At 40.9% G+C, this 22,797-nt stretch overlaps 2 protein-coding genes across 2 annotated transcripts in view; both read left to right on the top strand.

The window, feature by feature from the left end:
- Positions 1-8,470: 8,470 nt before the first annotated feature.
- Positions 8,471-12,024, top strand: LOC133972759 (uncharacterized). The gene is made up of 2 exons (XM_062410335.1): positions 8,471-8,548; positions 9,522-12,024. The coding sequence occupies exon 2, from the start codon at positions 9,543-9,545 to the stop codon at positions 10,581-10,583; it is 1,041 nt and encodes a 346-aa protein (XP_062266319.1). The 5' UTR covers positions 8,471-8,548; positions 9,522-9,542; the 3' UTR covers positions 10,584-12,024.
- A 2,950-nt stretch (positions 12,025-14,974) lies between these two features.
- The window catches only part of col22a1 (collagen, type XXII, alpha 1), a 51,232-nt gene continuing 43,409 nt past the window's right edge, over positions 14,975-22,797 (top strand). Inside the window, exons 1-3 of the mRNA XM_062410602.1 lie at positions 14,975-15,227; positions 17,550-17,698; positions 17,785-18,351. Coding sequence (XP_062266586.1) covers positions 17,608-17,698; positions 17,785-18,351 — 658 coding nt within the window. The 5' untranslated portion in view covers positions 14,975-15,227; positions 17,550-17,607. The remainder of the gene's footprint in view (positions 15,228-17,549; positions 17,699-17,784; positions 18,352-22,797) is intronic.

The following is a 22,797-nucleotide window of genomic DNA, read 5'->3' as shown; positions in this document are numbered from 1 at the left end:
GTTTCACCTTAACTTGAAGAAACTTTTGCCGTTATGTACGACTCCATTGCCTCACTGCAGACAGAGAATTTAAAATGACTTAAAGCATCAGGTATTGTTTTCTATAAGCAATCATATATTTCAATGGTTTTGCCACATATCAAGCCAACTTATTGTTGCCAATATTAGCATGTGCATTAGATGTCATTTAAGTAAGTGTGCCATGGTTTTCTAACATTCTTTGGTCTATTTTCAAAGCAGATGTTTGATGGCCATCTGTTGTTTGTCTTTGATTCAAAGGATCATGCTGCTGGCATTGACATTCACCCCTCACACTGAATCTGATCTGGCCCAAAAAGCTTCATTCTCGCCCGTGGCCTTTTGCAGAAAGAGTAAAAACATTTCCAACGGCAAATCTTCCCTTTCCCTCCATTATTTCTCGGTTACATAATTTTTTCCTATGATGTTCATACTCAGTCGTTAAATCTAAGTGTAGAGGATCCTCTTAACGTTGACCGTTTTGCAGCAGTATTCAATAGTCAGAAGGGAATAACTGCTGTAAAGTAGGAAGCGATACCAGTGTTTTAACAGTCACTTAAACTGACTAGAACACATTGCTAGTGAGAAATAACACAAGTACAATTAAGTGAGTTGCTGCAGACTCCTAAGTTTTAGCCTCTAGAATGGTTTCAAGCTCCAAAATACACGGCCCTACAACTCTAATGATGCATCTTTCATTAATCCTTCTGGATGAGAAGACTGAAGCCAAAACCTCACAGCAGACTTGGTCTACCTGTTTTCCCAGGACTCCTAATATGTATGTTTCTCTGCAACAGGACTGCTGCAGCAAATTAAATTTAAATGAAGAGATGTGTTTAATTGTTTAATTTCACATTTACATTTACTTGTTTCCGACCAAGATTTCTGATCTACACTACAATAATATCTACTAGAGCCTTGTTGCGCTTGATCTCTGCCAGCATTTGGTTAAGGTTAGGGGAAGATTCCGTTTTAACATAGACAAAGTTCACACTGACTTCAGACACAACTTTTTTCATCATATTTGAAGAAAACCATAATTTTTCCCCGACGCTAACCTCACACTGTTTCTGTTGCCTAGAGCCAACTACAAACTCTAGATGTGAGGTCTCTGGTTTTTACATTTGCTGTTCACCCAAACCAGGGATGCTGGAAGTCAGCATGAGTTGGAGGTGCTGAGAGAAAGTAGTTGATACAAGTTATAGAATAGAATATACTAAAAGACATTGAATTTGGCTTAAGGGCCATTACAATTATTCAGAGATGCTCATCAAACTATTACCACCCCTAAAATCTGCGATCCTATCAGATTGCGCTATAATATACTACGTAAACTACATGTTTGACTTACATAGGCTACACAGAAAATACACTGAATGCTTTAATTATGGGTCGATGTTAGGGCTACTACTATTCTGCTTGAAAAAAGTGTGTCTTGGAAATTAAATTGATTTTGTTTAAATTGATTTGTTCAGATAACTTTCTTGAGTTGCAGTTACAGCTCCTCACCATGAGGTAATGCTGCAGCTTCCTCAGTACCCTGACTTCCTGCATGTTTGGTCCCAACCAACTTCTGGCAACTCTTATGCCGTTAATAAACGTAGAGCATCATTAATTCAACCAAAAATCTGTTGCCTCTGAACATAATCCAGCCAGCGCTTCAATTTCATACAAAAATATTTGCTGTTGCTGTTTAGATGTATGTAAACATAATTTCTTGGAGATGGAGTCAGATGAGTTGTGACAAGTAAAGTGAACATCATCATGGAAAGTTTAAACTGAGGCATTGAACTGGACTTTGAACAGTATGAAGTAGTTTCACACACACACACTTATTTTTCCAGCTGACTTTACAAGCAGAGTAAATGTTAATCAGAGGACAAGCGTGATCATCCCTCAAAGTCAATGCAGAGTACGTGATGTATGTCCATATAGCAGATGCGCCTGAGTCAGATCTCAGTGAGAGCAGGAGTGTTGACTGAGTCGGCGAAGCATGCCGATCTGAGCCGACAACTTCTCAGGCTTTGATGCTCCTCGTGGAGCCCTTAGGAAAACACGACCTCATAAACGTATCACTACAGAAACAATCTGACGAGTATGAGTTCATGTGAGGGGACAGCATTATAAAAAGTTAATAACAGCAGTATGATCCTTTCGGTGTCTGTAATATACCAGAGGAAGAGAAGTGATTTGGAGGATTGAATATATCTGAAAGATTTGATAAGTGCATGCACTGTTTGCGATGAATGGGGAAATGATTTCAACATAACTTTACAAGTATTTTAATGGCAAACATATGCTGTTTCTTTTGCCAAAGTCCAGCAGTTCTTTAAAGGGAAACACTTTAGTTGCCTACTTTCTAATTATCCTTTCAGAGAAAATGTACAATATTATTTGTTCTCAGGTTTGAACGAATATATATATACATATATATATATATATTTTTTTTTTTTTTTTCCTTTCTGGTTTACTCCTGAATCACTCCCAGAAGTTCAAGTGCAGCGGCCAAACAATACAATGTACATATCAAAATACTTGTTTCCAAATGGTAGAGATTTTCTGAGAAATGCGACTGAGATGCATCATCTCACTGAGGCAGTGCTTTGGCTGCTGGCATCATTTGTGAAAGCCGCAATAGCTTGAAACTGTTTGATGCAATTCTGGATATTTACGTTGATTATAGGCCTGTTATAAAGCCAGAGCCGCCTTTTCTGTCACAGCTGGCCCAGTGTTTGCTGTCGAAACCTTTCACAACCACTGAGCTCCCAAGTTAAGCAGGATTAATGTGCTCAACATGATTTGTCAATGCATTTTAGTTGTAAATGTAAATATAAATATGTATCTTTGTAAAGACTGAAGGAAAGGTGATCTTTTTTATGTTAGCACAGGGCTGGGAGCTATTTTTTATTCCCTTGGCGAATTCTATTCTTCAGAATCAATCAATATTTCTGGAGGATAACAATTCTTGCTACAAATTTTTTGGACCTCGACTTTAAAGAAGCATTACCTTCAGTATTCTTTGCAGCTTAGTGTTTAACAGGCTTCTATTAATTTCCTGCATAGCTGAGCATGCCTCACAAGTTGAATGCCACCCTGTTTGTGCAAATGCCATGGATGCTATTCAGTCGAGACGAACGTAACAAGGCATGGAGTCCAAGATAAGCCCGAAAAGCATTGTTTCATTATCGGAACTATAGCGGCTTGTCACAAATATCCTGTACAATATGTTTATAACAACCTTTGGAATAAAATGGCCTTTTCATGGCTGAGATGCATATGTATTTTTACACATTAGCATATGTGCCTTGAAGAAACAGTAGTCAGTGTTTCCGTTGAAGTGGGCACATTTTAAATACCATGGCTGCGGATCTGTTTGTGCTTTAGCCATCAGAAGCTTGTGGAGGAAACAAGAGAGCAGATGTGGTTAACGTATTGACAGATCTAAGTCCCGACAAACACATTCAATTGAAAATCAATATCTGATTTACCTTCTAGAATCAAGTACACACTCAGCGGACTGAATCACGTCCTTTCTTTTGAAGTCATTCTCATCTTATGATGACTTGAAAGATAATTCCAGTTTGAAGCAACCTGGTTCCTCTATTTTCATAGTGTTGTCAGTCCTTCCTGTCGGTGAGTAACAGCACGGAGCTCATTGAGGAAACTGCTGAGACCTGGGAAAGTCACACAAGCGTCAAAGAATGAGGCTGGAAACATTCTGTCAAATCCTAAGAAACTAGCAAAACCAACAATGAACGGATCTGATTAATAAGTCTTTCTTGAAGTGTTGGAGTAGGTTTAAATTACCACTGAAACTCAGATCTCCATTGCTGTCCCAAAACTACAAGGTCTACAAACTTAATGTTTAACCACGTGTGCGCCCAGAAGGATCAGCATCAAGGAGATCAGCATCTGGCTTTCACATTGTGAGTGATATCTTATCACACGTGGTCATGTGAGCCAGGGTTTACACAGAAATATTGACGTGTGCGGCTTTAAAGATTTCTATCTTCAGCTGGAACAGAGTGTCACTAACAGGGAATCCCAGGCGGTTGCTTTGTTCTTTCCATGGGGATTTATTAAGAATTTAAGAATATAGATATAGCTTGTCAAAGTTGTTTGGAAGCGAACAGAAAGTCAGTCATCTTGCCTCACTGTTCCCAGGTCTCAGCTGTTAAGTCGGGGATTACAACATTATCATAGCGGCCATACATATGAAAATAGGACTCAAGTTGCCACAAACTGATCCATCAAACACTTCAAGCACCGACAGGGTTGAGAGAATATCTAATATATTGAGTGTCACTGATGATGATGAGTCGTCTGCCTTTCATTCACTTGACAGTCAAACTCTTACCACGCAACGTTTTTGGGGAATGTATCAGCCATAATGGATCCTCCACAAAAAGGAAGCAGCAAACAACTTTGCTCTTCATGATCTGCACGTCTGATTTTTTTTTCATTTTTGCAAACCCCCTCCCACATGTACACACATTACTCAGATCTGTCTGCCATCGTCGCCACGTTTCGTATTGATGCTCCTTTGCTGAGTGTTACTCTATAGCACAGATGGCGAGGAGAAATAGCTACATCAACACACACAACCACACACACTTACTCACACACATGCCATGGCCCTCAACAGACAAACAGTGCGACATTGTGTTTTCTCTTAGGTTTCTCTGCTGCGTGGCATCAAACAACTCAAAGGTGAACGGAATTCTGATGATCTGGTTATAGGCCGGTTGTTGGCTGGTTATTGGCTGGCTTTTGGCTGGTTATTGGCTGGCTGTTGGCTGGCTGTTGGCAGGCTGTTGGCCGGCTATTGGCTGGCTGTTGGCCGGTCTCTGGCGTCCTGCACGCGCCGTAGTCGTGCTCGGCTTCTAGGCACCATTTACTGCATGTGGCAGTATGCGCAGCCCATTTTCTTTGTTGACAGTGCCATGTTTTCCTATGACAGGGACAAAGAGACACACGTTGCACTACTCTCTGCGTAATATGATATAACAGAAAGACTGTGTTCCATACATTTGTGAAATATCCTTTGCAATAGGTTCTTCTGTAGCTCTGATGAACAAATACCGTGTACCATATTCCTTTCAGGAGATTGTATCCCAGCTCGTTGGCATCCATATGGTTTGATGGTCATGTTGAACCCACTGACGTCTTCTGTCACAGTTTTGAAACTGATGTCTGTACAGTACACTCCCCAGTCTTCTCGCCACACTGAGAAGAGATTGTTAAGAATTGTTCAGAGTGAAATGAACATTTTACATTTGTATGATTAATTTTTCTCAGTTTCGTTTCTTGTTTTTGGTGCGTGTGTGTGCATGATTTGGTGTGGATGACTCACTTGGCTCCACAGCCTGGGTGAAGCCATAACACACTTGAATAAAAATGATGAGCCTCCTTCCAAATCCCTTCCTGTCTGCCTGTACTTTCTTAAAACATCAGATGCCGCCCCGCTGAGAAATTCATTCAATCAACACAAATCTGAGTTTAAAAACAGTACAATTCAGGCCTGGAGTCATATTATTACATATTCATTCAAAACAACAGTTTCAATGAAGAACGCTTTGGGCCACTTTCTCCAACTGAACTGATTCATGTTCAGCTTTACCCACATACAATGATAATGAATCAAGAGTACCTCTGGGAATATTTCGTTTACAAAGCTAAAGCTAATAATTTCCCCAGGATTGCTATTTTTTTTACATTTTTAAAAGAAAAGTTTAGAGAATTTTGGCTTTTTAACATTTCAAGCCAAAGGAGTGTGACCTCCACGGGCATCTGCTGTAACATCCAAAGAGACACTGCGAAAATCTAACATTCAGACGTTCAGGCAAGGATCAGATCACAGCAGAAAAATCTTAGCTGCAAGGGAAAAAACAAAAATAATCTTTGCCTCTTTTGCTTATTTAACTTTCACTCTATTTCCATTAGTCTGAATGTTAAAGGAATCATTTCAATATAATTTTAGGAAATGTACTTATTTGCTTTTCGTCGAGAAAGGTGGAGTTCTTCTCTTTCACTGTCTGAAGCTACAGAGTCTGAAAATGGAGGGAAACATTACATTTTACATTACATTTCCAACATTGTCTGAATGTAAAAGTAAATCTGCTCACCAAAGCCTTTAAACCTCAATACAAAATGACACGTTATATCTCATGTAGTTTTCTTTTCTTTTATGACTTTATTGATCCATGGTTATCAGGACGTGAAGAGAGTTTCAACAAATAAGAACCTTTAAGACAATGCAGTCTGTAGTATCCCGAGTATGAGGGTGGGATCAATCATCTCATGTGCCTCTTAACGTTTATCTCTCGAAATGTCAACCTGACATTACAGTGAGGCAAAAAATCTACAAGGGGAAATTGTTTGTTATTCACACACATTTTATTCACAGTTGATTTCATTTTAGTGATTAGCTGTAATTACATATTTTGAAATAAAACCAGTGTGAATATTGATTCAACATTGACAAATCTCCTGGGAGCCATGTCAAAGCGTCCTTTTGGCCACGAAGGATATGTATCACTAGTTCTGGCAGAAACTGGACTGATAACAGATCAGCCGTCCAGTCGCCTTCCTCTCCTCTGGCCCGTGCAGCTGGATGTTCCGTGGGAGAATGAGCAGGCAGCATCTCCTCTTATCCCTTCCCACACCGCGGTAATTATACTGTCAGCCGCGCACGTCAGGCACCGCCGAGGACAACACAATAAGAACAGAGGCAGAGGGGCGTTGAGGCCCTCTCTTGGCGTCAAGCCTGTAATTTTGCATCTTAAATGATGATGTAAGTGGAGCCAAGTTGTTTTGCAGTGGGACCGTCTCCAGCCTACCAATGATATCATGAAGCATCGCAAAGAGCAGGTGCTGACATGCTGCTCTTTTTTTGGGGGGGAGAGAAAGACAACTGAGAGCAGCAGATTTTCAACAGTGATTGAGTCGAGTTGAACGCTAACACGAGCCTCATCCGTCGCAGGAGAACTCCACGACAGTTCGCCTCAAAACACAATAAGTGAGGCTGACGATGGGAGCGATGGAGACTAAATTTAAAACAAGCTGCTGTCGTGAAGCGATTAAAATCTGCAGATATTCCTGCAGGCAACACATACACACACACACTCAAACACACATACTGCATCCTTGACTTATCTATCCTCTGTAGATATTTATTCTGAAATACTATTACCAGCACCGGGCAGAACTCAGAGGGGAATTTGATCAAAGTTTAACTCCAGTGAATGTGAATCATTTTAAGGACAACGGGAAGATAGTGGAGTCACAGCCGCTGCAGCTGCTTTCTGGTGAAATAGTGATACAAAGGCTTTTACCTTGATTACTCGCATCACTGCGCTTCATGAAATAATAATAATAACCTTGTACTGTATATACTGTGTAATAATTGATTTTGAATGAACGTAGCATGAATGAAAGCTTGGATGACAGCTTGGAACTTTTAAAATGCTTAATGATGCAAGTTAATGCATCTGATTCTTCATTTTCAGCTCAGACAGATTGTCCCTCTTAAATTGTTTCTTGAGAAGGATTTGAAGCCTGAAGGAAAAAAGTGGGGTCTCCATGGGGGGATCTTAACAGTCATGGACAAACAGATGTTTAAGTAATATTGTATTTAATATTTCTTTCAAAAATAGTTTGAAAGAAACGGAATTGGACGGCATCTAGATCCAAGACACAAGATGTTTATTGTAACAGTGGTTAAACAAGGGAAATCATCTGACCATCTTCAGGAAAGCTCTATTCCAATTTGTACATTATGCGGTAAATGACATGACTATAATAAAATAACGTTTTTCACAGTTATAGAATAAAATGTGCATTTACAAAATTAATATACAACAATATACAAGAATACTAAATATATGATGAGAATCATGAATATATAATAATATGGAATACATATATGATAATAATGAAAGGCTTAATCCCGACTGTGTTCAGGGAAGATTTAAAAGATCTAATGTAAAGGACTTGAAGATAATTCTCTGTCCAGTTGCCACCAGCCGCTTAATAACTGGCTGTGCTACTGATGATGATGATGATGGTGATGATGGTGGTGGTGGTGAGGATGATGATTTTGATGGTGATGTTGTTGATGTCTGCAGTTAACGCCACTATCACACGCTCCAAATGCTGATGCACAAAGGAGGACTCTGGCACCATCTAGTGGCCGGTGAAGCACACTCAATTTCCTAATCTAAACTTTTATTATGATTTAAGCAGCAAGTCGCCGCTCATTTCATTTCGTGTAGATGCAGAGTCCTGATGAGCACCATGAAAACACAGTCTTGTCAACACTGTCGGGCCATGAGTGTGCATATTGGCTGCCTGTGAGCAGGAGATCATCAGAAATCACCGTGACCCTAATCTGCTTAATCACATTAAGGCGGCTAAAACCTCTCCCAACTACAGTGTCATTGCCTGTGGCCAGGTGGCACGGACCAACAAACACATTGACGACAACAACTTCTACACACAAATATCAAGGAAGAGATTGTTGCAAAAACCTGTGAGTATCACTGTGCTCTTATTTCCCTTGTTTTATCTGTATCGTTTTAGACAGTTGATCACTGGTAATTAACAGAGTGACAGTTGGTATTAGGTGCAGTGAAAGTGACGGACCATGCTTCTAGCAAAAAGGGTTCAAACACATACTCAACTGTTTCAAGCTCATATATATTAAGGGTCATATGCATTTGGCTTATTTTAAGGAGGTAGTCTTGGAAGTAAAGTAGTTTTATTCCATATGCTGAAGACGTTTGTGTGACACATTATATTATATTATATATCTATATAAATGTATATATATATTATGATATTATCTGCAGAGTAAAGCAATGTGGTGTATTTGCATTTAGCTGTTTTCTCAGTCAGAAACAAAAGCTTTGGCGCAACCTTCCAGTGAGACCTCATTTAGAACTACTGGATACATGAATCCTTTGTTAATGCCTTTAACATTGAACAATTTATAAAAACAACTGGTTGGAAAAGGAAATGAAAAATCCCTCTGGCCTCGTTATTTGTTTTGTCCTTTTAGCATCTTTTTGATTCTAAATAATCATAATTCTCTCCAATAACCCGTGTAACCTCTACAACAGCTATTCCCAAATCTGTTTACCTGTTTTGATTGGCTTTTGGTCATAAATAATTAGAGCTGCAATAATTAGTTTGTTAATTGACCTTCCTGTTTTTCGTTACTATAAATGAGAATTAACTGAATATATTTGGACTGTTAGAGGGGATAAAATAAGCCAGTTGAAGAAATCATTGTGGTGAATGATTCTTGCCTTCAGAAACTAAAACAGTTAATTGAATAATTAAATGATTTATCTCTGTGAGTGATTTGCACTTGTTATAATTGGATGTTAAGTGCTGTATAATGCTTAAAAGTACTGAGCTAAAGGATTCTAGGTACAACAGGGAGCCACATTATCACTTTACTAATAAGATTGAAATGAGTCGCTGATGTCTCTTTTGTTCAGGGGGCTCCCCAGCGAGAAGAAATGTCGACCATCCAAGTTAAAAATAGCATGTTGCTTCTGAATGGCCAAAACCTCCGGCTGGCCGCTAAAAATGGCCGCGTTTCAAAAACACCTGGTCTCCATCTGTCAGCGAAACACGGAAAGGAGGCAGTGGGTCAGCTTACGGCCCCTCCGGTGACCCAGGAGGGCACCGCACAGTTGGACTCGTTGCTGCTCAAAACACCAAGGCCTGACTTAGAGAGACGCCCCCTGAAGCTCGCCCCGCTGGATCTGCCAGAGGAGGTGAAGGAGGCCCAGAGGCAGAAACTTAAGTTTGGCCAGCAAGAAGCCAAACCTGCTTCCTGTAAACTGGACGTGACACTGAACGCAACAAGGAAGGGGAAGTCAAGTGTGAGACAGAGACCGATAAAAGCTGCTCCGTGCCCCTCTGCTTCCACTCACACACTCAAAGCCCAGCAGCAACACAGATCCCTGAGGCCCCAGACGAAACACCCCAGCCCTGCAGAGCAAACTGGAGACAGCCTTCTGAAGGACGTGGTGTGTCGAGGTACCCCCGCTCCCCTGTGCAGCAAACCCGCTCCTCCTGTACTTTCTCCCCGAGGTAAAGCTCAGGCCTCACGTGGTGGAGAGACCACACGTCTGAGCCCCAGCTCCCTCCAGCAGGAGACTGCAGGCAGGAGGCGACTGAGGCTGAGGAGAGTTCAGTGCCTGGAAGAGGATCAGTGCAATACAAACATGTCAACAGGGGGATTATCTGCAGTTGAAGACAAGCTGGCCCAAGGTGTCCGAGGCACAGGGCAGCTGGGGGGGCAGCAGCTCGCTGGTAAAGGCATCAAGGAGCCTCCTGCAGCCTCCTTGGAGAGGGGAAGCATCAGGAAGGGCCATCAGGAGGTCAGCACTCAGCAGGCTGGAGGAAGCACTCTCAACCGGCAGTCAGATGAAGGTGGAGGCAGTGGACATGCACCTGACAGCATCAGGCCGAGTGCTTCTAACTGGAAATCAAAGAGTCAAAAAGCCTTGATCAAAAAGCATACAGATACAGTCGCTGTGGAGCAACTCTAACTGTGATACACAATCTGTCACGTCTGCACCTGAGGACATAGTGAATGACAGACTGAAGTCAAACAGTCTCAAAAAACTTTTTGAGTCAGTTTATTACTCATGTATGATTTAATTTATTGGGCAAGAAACAGTAATATGGACGATATATTAACCATATAATGTGAATTAATCCTTAAATGTGCCAATATACTCAGTTTTTGTCCTTTTTTATGAGCCAAAATATTTTAACTCTATTAAAACCATTCATGTTTTTTTTTATTACAAACCACAATACGAACAATAACAACAAATATCTCTGAAATGTGACACTTCCTCAAAAACAAATGCTAATTGTTGTTTACAGTCAACACAAAGTGACCAACAAACTGACAATAGGTAAAGCCAGCACACATTCACACACACACACACACACACACACACACACACACACACACACACACACACACACACACACATACAGACCCACAGATCCTTATGTTACCTTGTTGTTCAACTTTATTGTTCTATTTTATTTTCCTGTATTTAGTTTCTCAAGCTTGGGACATTTCCTCAGGTTCCCTGTCATCACTTTTCTATCAGCAGAGACAGAATCAACATATGTCTTTTTCATTAGGAGTAATGTCTCTGGTTGTTCCCTCTGGTATTGCTCAATTTCATTTGCAGATTTGCTGGATTTCACCAAAAAAACTTTAACGCCAAAACACTCACAAAACGTTTGCGTCAGATCAAGTTGCCTTTTTTGGTTTTGTATTTCATGCACTTCAATTTTAATGTATTTGATACATTGAACTGTAACAACGTATTGCTAATGGACATTTAAGGGTTTTCTCAGTAATAGAACAATTCAGATCTCCCTGTTTTAAAAGTACAACACTGATGGACAGTTTCACTATTTAGATTGTGGGGTTGAATAAACTGTAGAACGTTCTATGCTTTATATTTCAAATTTTGTGATTGGACAGTTGTTATTCTTCTCATACTACTCGCATGTCATATTCTGTATATCTTTCCTGAAATTGGTAATATAAAACACTACCTTAAATCCCCATTTCAAGCCTTTACATCCAGTTAATATACACGTGATTGACTTACAACCCAATATAGTGTAGTTGTAAACAGGAAAAAGGGTTTATTAATGTATTTAGCAAGAACCATAACTCCCATTGTGGACAGTCAGTGGTGGACGCTGGTGTGCAAACAGATGATGAATGATAACTTAGTAAAACACAAAATAAAATGTGTCCTCCTGGGAGAAGTTATAGCTGTAGAAAAACACAGTGCTCTGTCGAACAAATGTCTTTACATCTGCAGCTACAAGGTTCTAGAAAATATGGTATTAATGTTTGTATTGCAATGTTTCAGATCTTTACGACTGTGTCAAATGAAAGGCTCTGTATAGTGGACTGCTGAGGAAAGCAGCAGCAGCAGCGCAGCAGAGGAACATGTTGGTGGCACAGACAAAATGGTTCCATGAACTTTCCCCCTCGTGCATTCAAAACCAGAAAATCAATAAATAAATGAACATTATTTCATAAAAAAAAAAAAAATTATATATATATATTTATGCCCGTCAATCTAAGTTATGGACTGTCCCATTTCAAGAGGCTTCTCCCCATCAGTCCAGAGTGTGCACTCATTTAATTAGGTGAAGCAGACGCAGCACAAAGTGAAGCTGCTGGCACGAAACATGAGGAGCTCGCCCACTGCAGTTGATCCATGGTAATGGAGCGGCCCAAAAAGCCCTCATCGAAAAATCTTCGTGAGTGTTATGGTTAGAAATTTAGAGGTAAATTCATCAAAGAATGTTTACTGATTAGCCAGCGATCGATGGACATCACTCTGTAATGAGTATAATGTTCTACCTGTTGAACCAAACTGCACTTATTTCTAATAGGTCTGCTGTTTTCAATGCGAACAGGACTTTCAGCTCTCAGCACGAGTTCCTGAGTGTCATTGAGTTTCTTTTTCAACCACAACGAGCGGCAGAGGTTTGTTGATGTTTGATGGACCTCTAATGCTCTGCACGCTGGAAGATTTGGATGATGCTCAAATTCTGCCATGACGCATCTGACCTTGGGTCCTCAGCCAAACAGACAACATCGGTGCTGTAACTCAGCCTAAAACTTCTGTCTGTGTTCTTATGCTCTGTCTGCTTCATTCATCAATGTATCTGCCGCTCATCTGACTCACATCAGTGTAATAGCACTTGACTCCAGGAATCGGACCAACTGATTTCCATGACTTCTGACTCAAGCTCCCCCACTCATGACTCGGACGTGGACATTTGGACATGTCGACTGTTTTTTTAACAGGCCATTATAATTTAGCTTGAGACATTAATAGCTATTTTAATACCGTAACATTATTCAGTTTTGTGCAACAGCGGGCAGGTGTGTCTAGATTTATAAACAAACATACCAAAAAACAGGGCAGTAGACTAAAAGGACACAGGCCACATGAGAGATAAACAAGAAATCAACAAAAACAAATAAATAAATGCAAATTAAATCCTTCAAGAAACTTTCAACATTAAAGTTTTTAGGATAAGATTTAGAAGAACCTAGAGAAGTAATGTATCTTAGTTCCAAACAGTGGGGCCCTAATGCTTGATATGTATATATATTACACTTTATGATTCCTGATTAGCACTTAAAGTGCTTCACAATCCTGTTTTAGCCCATTTGAAACTTTAAAACTCACTTAATCCCCGAAGGTCCAACTCAAAGGAGATATTTCCCCAAGTTTTGGAGCCAGTACCTGTCTGGATCTGGTTAAGCAGTGTAGTGGTTTCATACCAAGCTGTGTGGGAGCCATTTATGGTCGTGCAATGTATAATGTATCACAGAACAGAGAAGAGATTGTGAAAACATCTGTCTCCTCCTTTTATTTTGTCTTTATTCATACCGAAGTTTAACAATTCACAGATCTACCTTTGAAAATATACAAAATCCGCTCTGCGTCAGTACAAACACACATTGATATCGGACATATTCTTTCAAATGACAGCGTCTCTCTGATGTGGGAGGTGGGAAGCTGGCCGTGCGTCACATGACAGATGGCTCTCTCTCCGGCACTAGTGCCCGCAGCCTCTCGTTCACCCTACATGCCAGTCACCTCTTTAGCCCTCGCACATAAGGCGACAGACGGTTCCTCAGACTGACACCATCACTCATAACGTGCATCTGCTCCCAATCATCAACCCACTTCCCATCCACTTCACGATGAGCCTATACATAGCCCCGGCCCACGCTCACTTTCCCTGGCTACAAAGGCACTGTAAATAGGCCTGGATGTAATGGCTAACATGTTTGTTGTACATGGCATTCAAATATTGACACTGGGATTCTGGGTGTTTCGGCACCTCGACAGCTCTCCGGCCCATTCGGGTGGATCTTCCAAACACAGCATGTGGCGACAGCTGTGGGAGCACTTTGAGGAGGGAACTTCAACAAAAGACCTGCCGACATGAGACATGTGATGCAGGAGACTTTGGATGAGAGACGGAGAGATGTCTGCCGGGCAGGATGTCAGACACAGAGACAGAGCTGCTGTGTTTCACCGCAGCCTCCCCTCCTGCCAGGGAGCATGACCGCACATGATAAGGACATCAGCGCACACTGAATGGGAAACACACGCATCCTCCCGAAGCATATATCAAACTACAGCCCATGTAGGTCTATGAGTGAGTGGAGGACTGGGTTTTCTATCAACGAGGACGAGAGGGGAATTAAAACACTCTGCAGGGTGAAAAACAAAAAAGTTCTACAAAGTAAAAAAAGATGAAATCAAACTTTTTTGAGAAAATATATGTGGAACTTTAGCAGAAAGTTAGGCAAAGAGCCAAACTGAGTAAGATAAATAAATAATGTATATTTTTACGATTTAAAATGGAGGATGTGGTTTGCCATGATTGTAAACTTGTCAAAACAGCTGGACATGAGCAATATAGATCACAGGGCCTCGCTGTTGAGTCAGTGCAAGGACAGGCATTCAGTGCAAAGCTGCAAGCACCAGTGTTCTGTAATCATTTCCCCCAACTTAAGTACAGCCTTTCCCTCGCGAGTGTGTGGCGGGCTGAAGCCAAACGCGGCCCGGCCCACCACTAGCCCCAAGGGCGGCTCCGCTGTGGCTGTCACAGTGGCAAAGGCCGGACAGTTGAGGCGGTTGCCAAGAAGCCGAGCCTTGTCTTTAAGGGCTGCACTTGAGATGGGCGCAGCCATAAAGGAGGGAGAGAGAGAGAGAGACAGAGGGGGAAAAAAAGGACAAAAATATCCAGAAAGTTGGGTCTATAATTGGCTGCGCCTCTCGGCCTTTTTTATGTGCATGGCCCAGTGAAGAACAGTAGAAGCCACCTCGTCTCCCGGTGAAACCCAACACTTTCCCCCCTCGGTGTTCCCTCCCACTCTGTCCAACCATCCACAAGGTTGCAGAGTGCTCACCTCACTTTGTAACAACAGTCAACACTGGATTGTCTCCCTGGATTATATGATAATCTCATTTTGATTGGTGGTGCCTGCTGGGGGAGACATTTTGGATTATTATCACCTGGTAATGATGCCGACCCGGTGCTGAATCAGGGTGTGAGAGCTGGAGGCAGAGAGAGAGACTGACACCTCCAATCACGTTGACTGAGTGACAGAACAGGTAAGGAAGAAATCTGCTTCATAACATCATCCTCTTGTCACAGTGCTCTGCCTCAAAAATGAATCAATCGTATTATAATTTTTTATGGTGTTTTTAAGTTGTTGATGTGTTTCCTGCATTCACATAATGCTCTATCAGAGAACAGACTTTCCTCCTTTTCCAGCCTTCTTGGGTTGCACACGAAAAAAAAAAAAACATGTTTTCCACATTTTGCAAATGATAAATGTGGGGCTTCTGTTATAGACATCTACATTGCAGTCCCAGGTCTGCCATTGAGAGACGAAGTGGAAACAGGCCTGATGATACAGACCCCGCGTTTGTAAGGAATCTGGCCTCAGGTTCAGATGTTGACAGAGGCAACCCAGCCTGTTTTTAGATTTACCTCGGATACCGTAACCGCTAGTAAAACTGCTGTTAACCCTACACAGCTCTGGCAGACCCGTACAGTGTGTTTAACTGTAATCAGAGATGAAAGGGAGGCAAATTAGGATATGTTAGACTGGTGGAAAGTTGGGTAAAGAGGATTACAGAGCATGAATCCAAATCTTGTTCAGTGGCTCCCGTAGGGCAGCCGAAATATTATTTATTTTTTGTTATTTTTTCCATTTGAGACCTGTTAGACTGAATATCTTGGACTTTTAACGTGGACACTAATAGAGGTAATTAGAGTGCTTCAGCAAGCGTGTCTATTCTGCTCATTAATAGCTGCAGTGAAACCAAGTCGCAGAAATTGCCCATTGGGGAATCAGATAAGGAAACTGGTGGACTATCTGGAGACCAACACACTATATTTAAACCCAAAAATAAATAATGAACCCTCTATTTCAGTTACACAGGCCAAGCCACAGTCAAGAGACTGCTGTGCTTTAAACTTAACAGCATTTCCTGAAATTACTTTCTGTTTTAAGCACTCTCTGTATAATTTATCACAACCTTTTTTTCTTTTAGGCCCAATTTTCCACTTTTTTATTCATAACATGAGTAGAATATATTTTAAATATGGCATCCTTAATTTTAAAACAGGAGAAAAAGTGTTCAGGCATATTAAATATTAGGCTTTATTTAGGAAATTGTTAGCTTAGCTTAGCATAAAACCTAGGAATGGGGAGAAACAGATAAAAATTATTTAGTGAAACACATTCACACATTATTCCTTGAACAACAACCTCTGTGTAAAGATTTCACTTTACATTTGAGCATTTTTTTTGTTTTCCTGGTTAATGCTAAGCTATTAACCAGATATGATAGTGCTCTCATTATTTTCATCTTCTCTTTCTTTTCATGAAGAAAGGGAACAGAATTGTCTTCCGAAATAGCTCTCCTCCAAATTTAGGTTAGGTTTTTAATTTAGTCCCTCTGGAAAAATAAACACAAATACAGTTTGTACTGTTAATTCAGTGGAAATATCAGCACAGAAAAGTGGCCAATGATGCTAAATAACTTTTCAGGACAGGGGGGACTCATTATTGTTTTCCCAGTTACGCTGAACTCAGATTTTTCTTAACCACCTACACTGACCCCCCGCAATGACATGCTCTTGCAGGACGAGCCCATGTTATGGCTACAGTCAGTCACACTTTGGCTCTAATAGCAGGCATCACAACCACTGGGGTACAGTTCATGCGAGAATAGATTTGTATTTAAACATCAGGTTTTTGTCCGTGCCACCCAGAAAAACCGCCTCCTAAATGAATCCAACAAAAGACACATTCAAGGAACAGTGGCACCTTAAAAGGACAGCTTGAGATACCATTTCAAACTGAAGAATCATGCACTGCAACATCAACCGACTGTCCACTCCTGCTGTTGTTCTTAAACTTGGTGGACATGGTTAAAAAGTTATTTGGCAGCACATTCCAGCAACTTTCTAGGGTCCAGTTTTTTCTGGATAGAGAATTCACTTTCTGCTGTAGAGACAAATGTGTTTCAGACTCAGCCTTTAACTATCACATAAAACACTTCCTGCCATTTAAACAGGAGGCAATATAAATAATACAGAGACCTGCTAAGATTGACGATTTTTCATTTCTTGCAAAGAAACTATCTATTGCAATTTTGTAACAGTCATTCATTATAGGACTCCTATTTTTTGACAGCAGTCTTCCTGCACTACAAGTGCTTGTTCCATTCTGGTTTTCAGGTCTGACAGAAGTAATAACAAATTGTTGTAAATGTTTCAGTGACCACAAGGTGCAAGATACAGTTCTGCAAAAGGGTTTACACTGTAAAATATTTTTTAGATCAGTTGTTCATTTACAAATCTGGCTGTAGTGACTACATGTAAAGAGCGACTTGTTGATGTTTCCACTTACCCTTCCACAGACTGGAAAGCTTGATGGTGGTAATAAACTAAACTAAACAGATCCAGACCAAGGCCAAAATGGAATTACGAGTAGGATTTCGAATCAGCTTGGTCCTGGTCATCCTGGCCTTGAGCCTGTCTCGTGAGGGAGTGGAAGCACAGAGGGCAGGTAAGACCAACAAGACCGGAAGTTCTAGACCTTTTACTGGCTGTATGTGACCAGTGACTAAATCATCTTGTATCCTCCTACTGCAGGGTGTAAAAATGTCCACTATGACCTGGCCTTTATCCTTGATACCTCATCCAGTGTTGGAAAAGAGAACTTTGAGAAGATCAGACAATGGGTGGCCAACCTGGTGGAGTCTTTCGACGTGGCAACAGACAAGACAAGAGTAGCTGTTGTTCGCTACAGTGACAAACCCACAACCGAGTTCGGCCTGGGAAGACACAGGACCCTTGAAGATGTGAAGCGAGCTGCCCGTAACATACGCTACCTGGGGGGAAATACAATGACCGGGGATGCTATCAGCTACACAACCACTAACATCTTCACAGAGCAGAACGGAGCGAGGCCTAAAGCCAGAGGCATTCAGCGGGTGGCCATCCTTCTCACAGATGGACGAAGCCAGGATTATGTTCTGGAGCCCTCAAAGGAGGCTGCCAAAGCCGGCATCAGGATGTTTGCCGTGGGCATCGGGGAGGCGCTAAAGGAAGAGCTTGAGGAAATCGCTGCTGAGCCAAAAAATGCCCATGTCTTCCACGTGACGGACTTTAATGCCATTGACAAAATCAGGGGCCGGCTGAGGAGGCGGCTGTGCGAGAGTAAGTCGGCCATCAGGCCAAATGCCAACACATCACTCACACTGAATGCCACATGGCCTCTTTTTGAAGCTTCTATTTGATGCGCCTGGCTCACCCTGAACCTACCTTTAATCAAATTAGACTCTTATTTGAACCTTTAACCACAATACTGAGAAAAAACCCTGGCCACGAACCCCACCCTAACCACAGAGAGCTGCTGCACTTGCATACTTTTCTGTCATGGCTTCTATTTGACTGAATATGAAGCATGTGAGGGGGGTGTTGCAAAAATTGGCTTGTAAATGACAGTCTTCTAGCCAAGACATTTCTGTGGTGCAGCAGCTTTTTTCACTGCTACTCTAGTGCAGAGGTGTTTAGCACGGGGACGCTTGTCTTATGCTAACCTAAATGTTTTTTCCACTAGTCCACTGAGAAGCTTTTTCGACTCCGTTAAGAAGTGAAGGAGCAGCTTAGAGTTGTTCGGCAGCTGTGTGAAGAGGTGGAGAGGTATACGCATGAGTGTTTTCAGGGAGAAGTTGGATGCTTCGCAGTCCAACGCTTAAAATTCCTGCCTAAAATTAGCCAGACAGGAAAGAAAAAGGATGCCAAAAGATTTAGCCGCAAACAACAAATACAAAAACGGATATGACATTATTGCAAGGTTTAGCATACTGATGAGAGCTTTGACAAACTCTCACTTCAATCTGACTCTAAATTGTCAAAGCATGTCTAAAGTAGAGATTTCCTCCTCAGAAAGTGTTGATTCAGACTCTAAATCTCGGTTATTCTTTTTCAAGGGCGTATCGTCTCACAGTAGTGATGTTGGTGCAAGAGCAGCACGGAGATTCATTGTAAAGCTGCTAACCTTTGACCTTGCTCTTTGACTGGAGATTTTCAAACTGCCAACCAATAATGTAGGTTGTATATTATGAAACACGCTGTACGGCAAGTTTGTTTAACAGACCAAAGTCTAAATTTACACAGGTCCAGTATTTTCTTTCTCTAATCTCTGCCATCACCACGAGTGAGTCTCTAAGTATATCAGTGGTCAGCATAACTGGCTCACTGAGCATTTTAGTTATTTTCACCCCGAAAATTATAGATCTAATGTTTCAAGTGGATCCAGCGAAGCCGTTCCACTGTCCATGTTAGATGTTTTCACCTTTTAATCCATAGGTTTTAAAAAATAACTCGCGTGTGGGCTCATTTTAAAATACCATAGAAGCCTTTTCTTTTTCTATGTGTTTTGGCTCTCCCGCTTTTTAGGTCACCAAAAATGTTGCCTTTGCAAAACTCTCATTTTCCGAAATGCCTTTTATCGTGTTGTTGTGTTGACTGGTAGTTTTTTTCTTCTGACGTCATTGCTGTAGGTCTAACCGCTAATGACTTTTTTAAGGCTCATGATTTGGCAGTGTGGCTTTAAGGTTCTGAGTATAGCTGCCTGTTGCTTTGCCTTCCTCTGGTCAGGGCTTAAAAGCATTTCTTATCTTTTTAACCATGGAGGAAGACCGCAGATTTACAAAATACCTGTATACGTGTGGATGTGGCATTAGGTCAATAATATAAAAGCCCTTGTCTTTGAATGTTGATGACCAAAAGTATGACGGGTAACAGTGATGATTAAAAATGTATCCATATCTGAAAACAAAGCTAGTTGTTAAATCTGTCGCTGTTTCAGTTTCTGCTCATACATTGAACCTGTTTGAGACATTCATCTCAAATGAAGGTTTTACATTGACTCCATTTTAACTCTGAGCCGGATGCCTAAATTATAGTTTCAAGTGTGGGGAGTAGCTCTTCTGTCTAACAGGCTAAATCTCAGAGCTGTGCAACAACACCATGTGAACCAAATGAGTGACACACTTCCACTCATTCAGAGAACACTAATCTTTGGAAGAACTGGGCTTTATAAACTATATAAACAAAGTATCATTTCAGATCTGGCATCAGCATCACTTAAAAAAGACTTTGAGACCGAACAAGAGAGAAAAAAAAAAGACTCCTTCAATTTCCCTGCTCAACAAAAAGAAGTCTGACACAAACAAGGACAACGTGTACAGCTGCTTTAAAAATAAACCATGTGAAACTGCGAGGACACAACTTGTAGAATCACAGAACATTCTGTTTAAATTTAAACTAGCTGCTTGGATTTTTCTCATTAGACATGCTCTGCATGAAACAGAAAAACAAGCCATGTCAACAAAGCTGTCCCATAATTAATGCCGCCAAGGTTAAACCTCTCTGACGTGATGTTTTTTTATAGCTGTGATTTAAGAAAATTACAAGGTTTAACAGAAGATGTTTGGCAGATACTTGATCTACTAAGGAAGTTGTAGTTTCTCACTGTTATATTTTTTGCCACTGGTAATATTTAGGACAGACAGCCAGGACACAGACAAATTGTTGGACTAATTTTAGGTTTAATGAGAACTTCTGCACAGATCAATTATAAGCAGATAGCAGGGATACTGATTTGCTGTTGTTGCCTGATTCATCCTTGCCATGTAAGCTGAGGGAGACGATTTCCTTCACAAGGGGAAGCAGATCATGGTGATTTGGTCTTGAAATAAACCCAGATTTTATTTGTGCTTATCCATCTGTTAGGGGGGTTGACACATCTGTTGCAACCCTGCTGTTAATGAGAAGAAACCTTCCCCAAGGCAGTTTAAAGGGTCATTGAAAACAAATATAAACAAATATTGTGTCTTTGGTTTGCCACTTAGATAATTTTAGGTTTACCCTCTTGGTTTATAGAAATTGGCCTCTGAGATTTCTTGTAATAAAAGAGGTAATTGGGAGTTGGCTTTATGAGCCCAAACAACCTTGAAAAAAATAATTACAAGTCTAAAAAACTCAAGCAGCTGGGACGCAGCAGCAATTTGAGCTAAATGCTACAATTGATTAGTCTTGTGAAAGTGACTGTATCTGTCACCTAAATATAGTGTGTACTAAATGTTACTAAGCTAGTGAGTCATCAGCTGCTCTGAGGCTGCACTTAGCAGTGCAGCTTTCAAGAGCTAAATGTCAGCATGCTCATGCTTAGGGTATTTGATATTCAACAGTACAATGTAAGCTCATACCGATTGGCACTTAACATAAATCTAGGTAACCGATTGCCTTAAAAATAGTAAAACTACTTAATTTCACTTAAAGTTCCTTTAACCTAATTTGTCAAGTTGTTCCAACTTTAAAAATGAACCTTTTATTTTCAAACTCCTCAGGTCATCAATAAAAAACAAGAAAGTTTGCCCATATACATATTTGGTTATTACTTACCATGTACATTGTTTCAGTCATGATGACAAAATGCTTCCTTCACGACAGTAATTACCACGGAGCGCAAACACAATGCAAAAAATTTAAGAATGGAAATACAACAAGCCAATTCCCATCTATAAAGTCTTAGAATACAACTAATGTCAACAGAATGTTCTCAGTGCATGCTGGGAGGCTCCACCCATCTAACCCCAACATGCTATAATACCATTAGGGTACAACTACAACGTATGCTCTACTGCTATGTGCACAACTGAGCTCTCTTTGTAGTTTTATACTCCTTAAAGGGAAAATACATTACCCAGTTTCTGTTGTAAAGGATGCATGGTGAATTGAATCAGCTGAATTGTGAGGAACGAGTAAAGAGCACTAATTTAATCATTGGTTCTCCCTTTTACAGTGAACATCTAAAGTTGGACAAATAATTAAAAAAAAAGTCCTCATAGTGGCACTTGATGAAAAGTTAAGGGCTTATTAAAAATACAGCATCCCTGTGACTCCGCAGACCTGAACAGTTTCCAGAGAGAGTAAATCTCCACTGGGAGGCAGACTGTGACATCTGTGGACGAGGGAAGACGTTTGTGGGACATTGGTGTAAATTACCAGTAGTCTGAGGGCCATAAACCAAATTGTCCACATCCAAGGTTGAATGTCAATAACATCTCTAAGCTAATGTTTAGATCCATTTAACTCAACAGGATATCTGCTTATATCCTCCATATCTGCTTTCTTCAGCTGTGAAGCTGGCATCTGGCGTGTTGACACAAATAGAAGATACCTCTCCTGCCAATGAAAACTTAACCTGGCAGTGTTGCCCTTCTCACTGTCACCGCCATCACAGAAATATGTCTGAGTGGAAATATAAAACTCTTCCAGCTTCCTGTTTCTTCCTGCTCCTGGATGTGCCCCCCCTCGCAGCAGAGACACCCCTCCTAGGACCACACACCTTACCCCAAGAAACCACACTCCCCAGACACCACACAGTTCAGACTGCATTTCAATGAGGTCACCACTTTCCAAAACAATCCAACACTTCACACTTTTTACACTTAAGTCCTTACAAAATGTCATAATGACTGATTTGTATTAGCAATCAACAACAGATTGTTAGGTTTACTGCAGAAAAACACACCAATTCAGTTTGGTTTTCATATCAAATTGTGATTTACAGTGGCGTGCCTAACCAAACAA

This window comes from Platichthys flesus, chromosome 17 (genome assembly GCF_949316205.1).
Source record: "Platichthys flesus chromosome 17, fPlaFle2.1, whole genome shotgun sequence".
Lineage (NCBI taxonomy): Eukaryota > Metazoa > Chordata > Actinopteri > Pleuronectiformes > Pleuronectidae > Platichthys > Platichthys flesus.
This window is presented reverse-complemented; position numbering and strand designations above follow the sequence as displayed.

Bases quoted from the DNA above. Each gene is read 5' to 3' on its own strand.
- LOC133972759 (XM_062410335.1), top strand. From the start codon at position 9,543: ATGTCGACCATCCAAGTTAAAAATAGCATGTTGCTTCTGAATGGCCAA.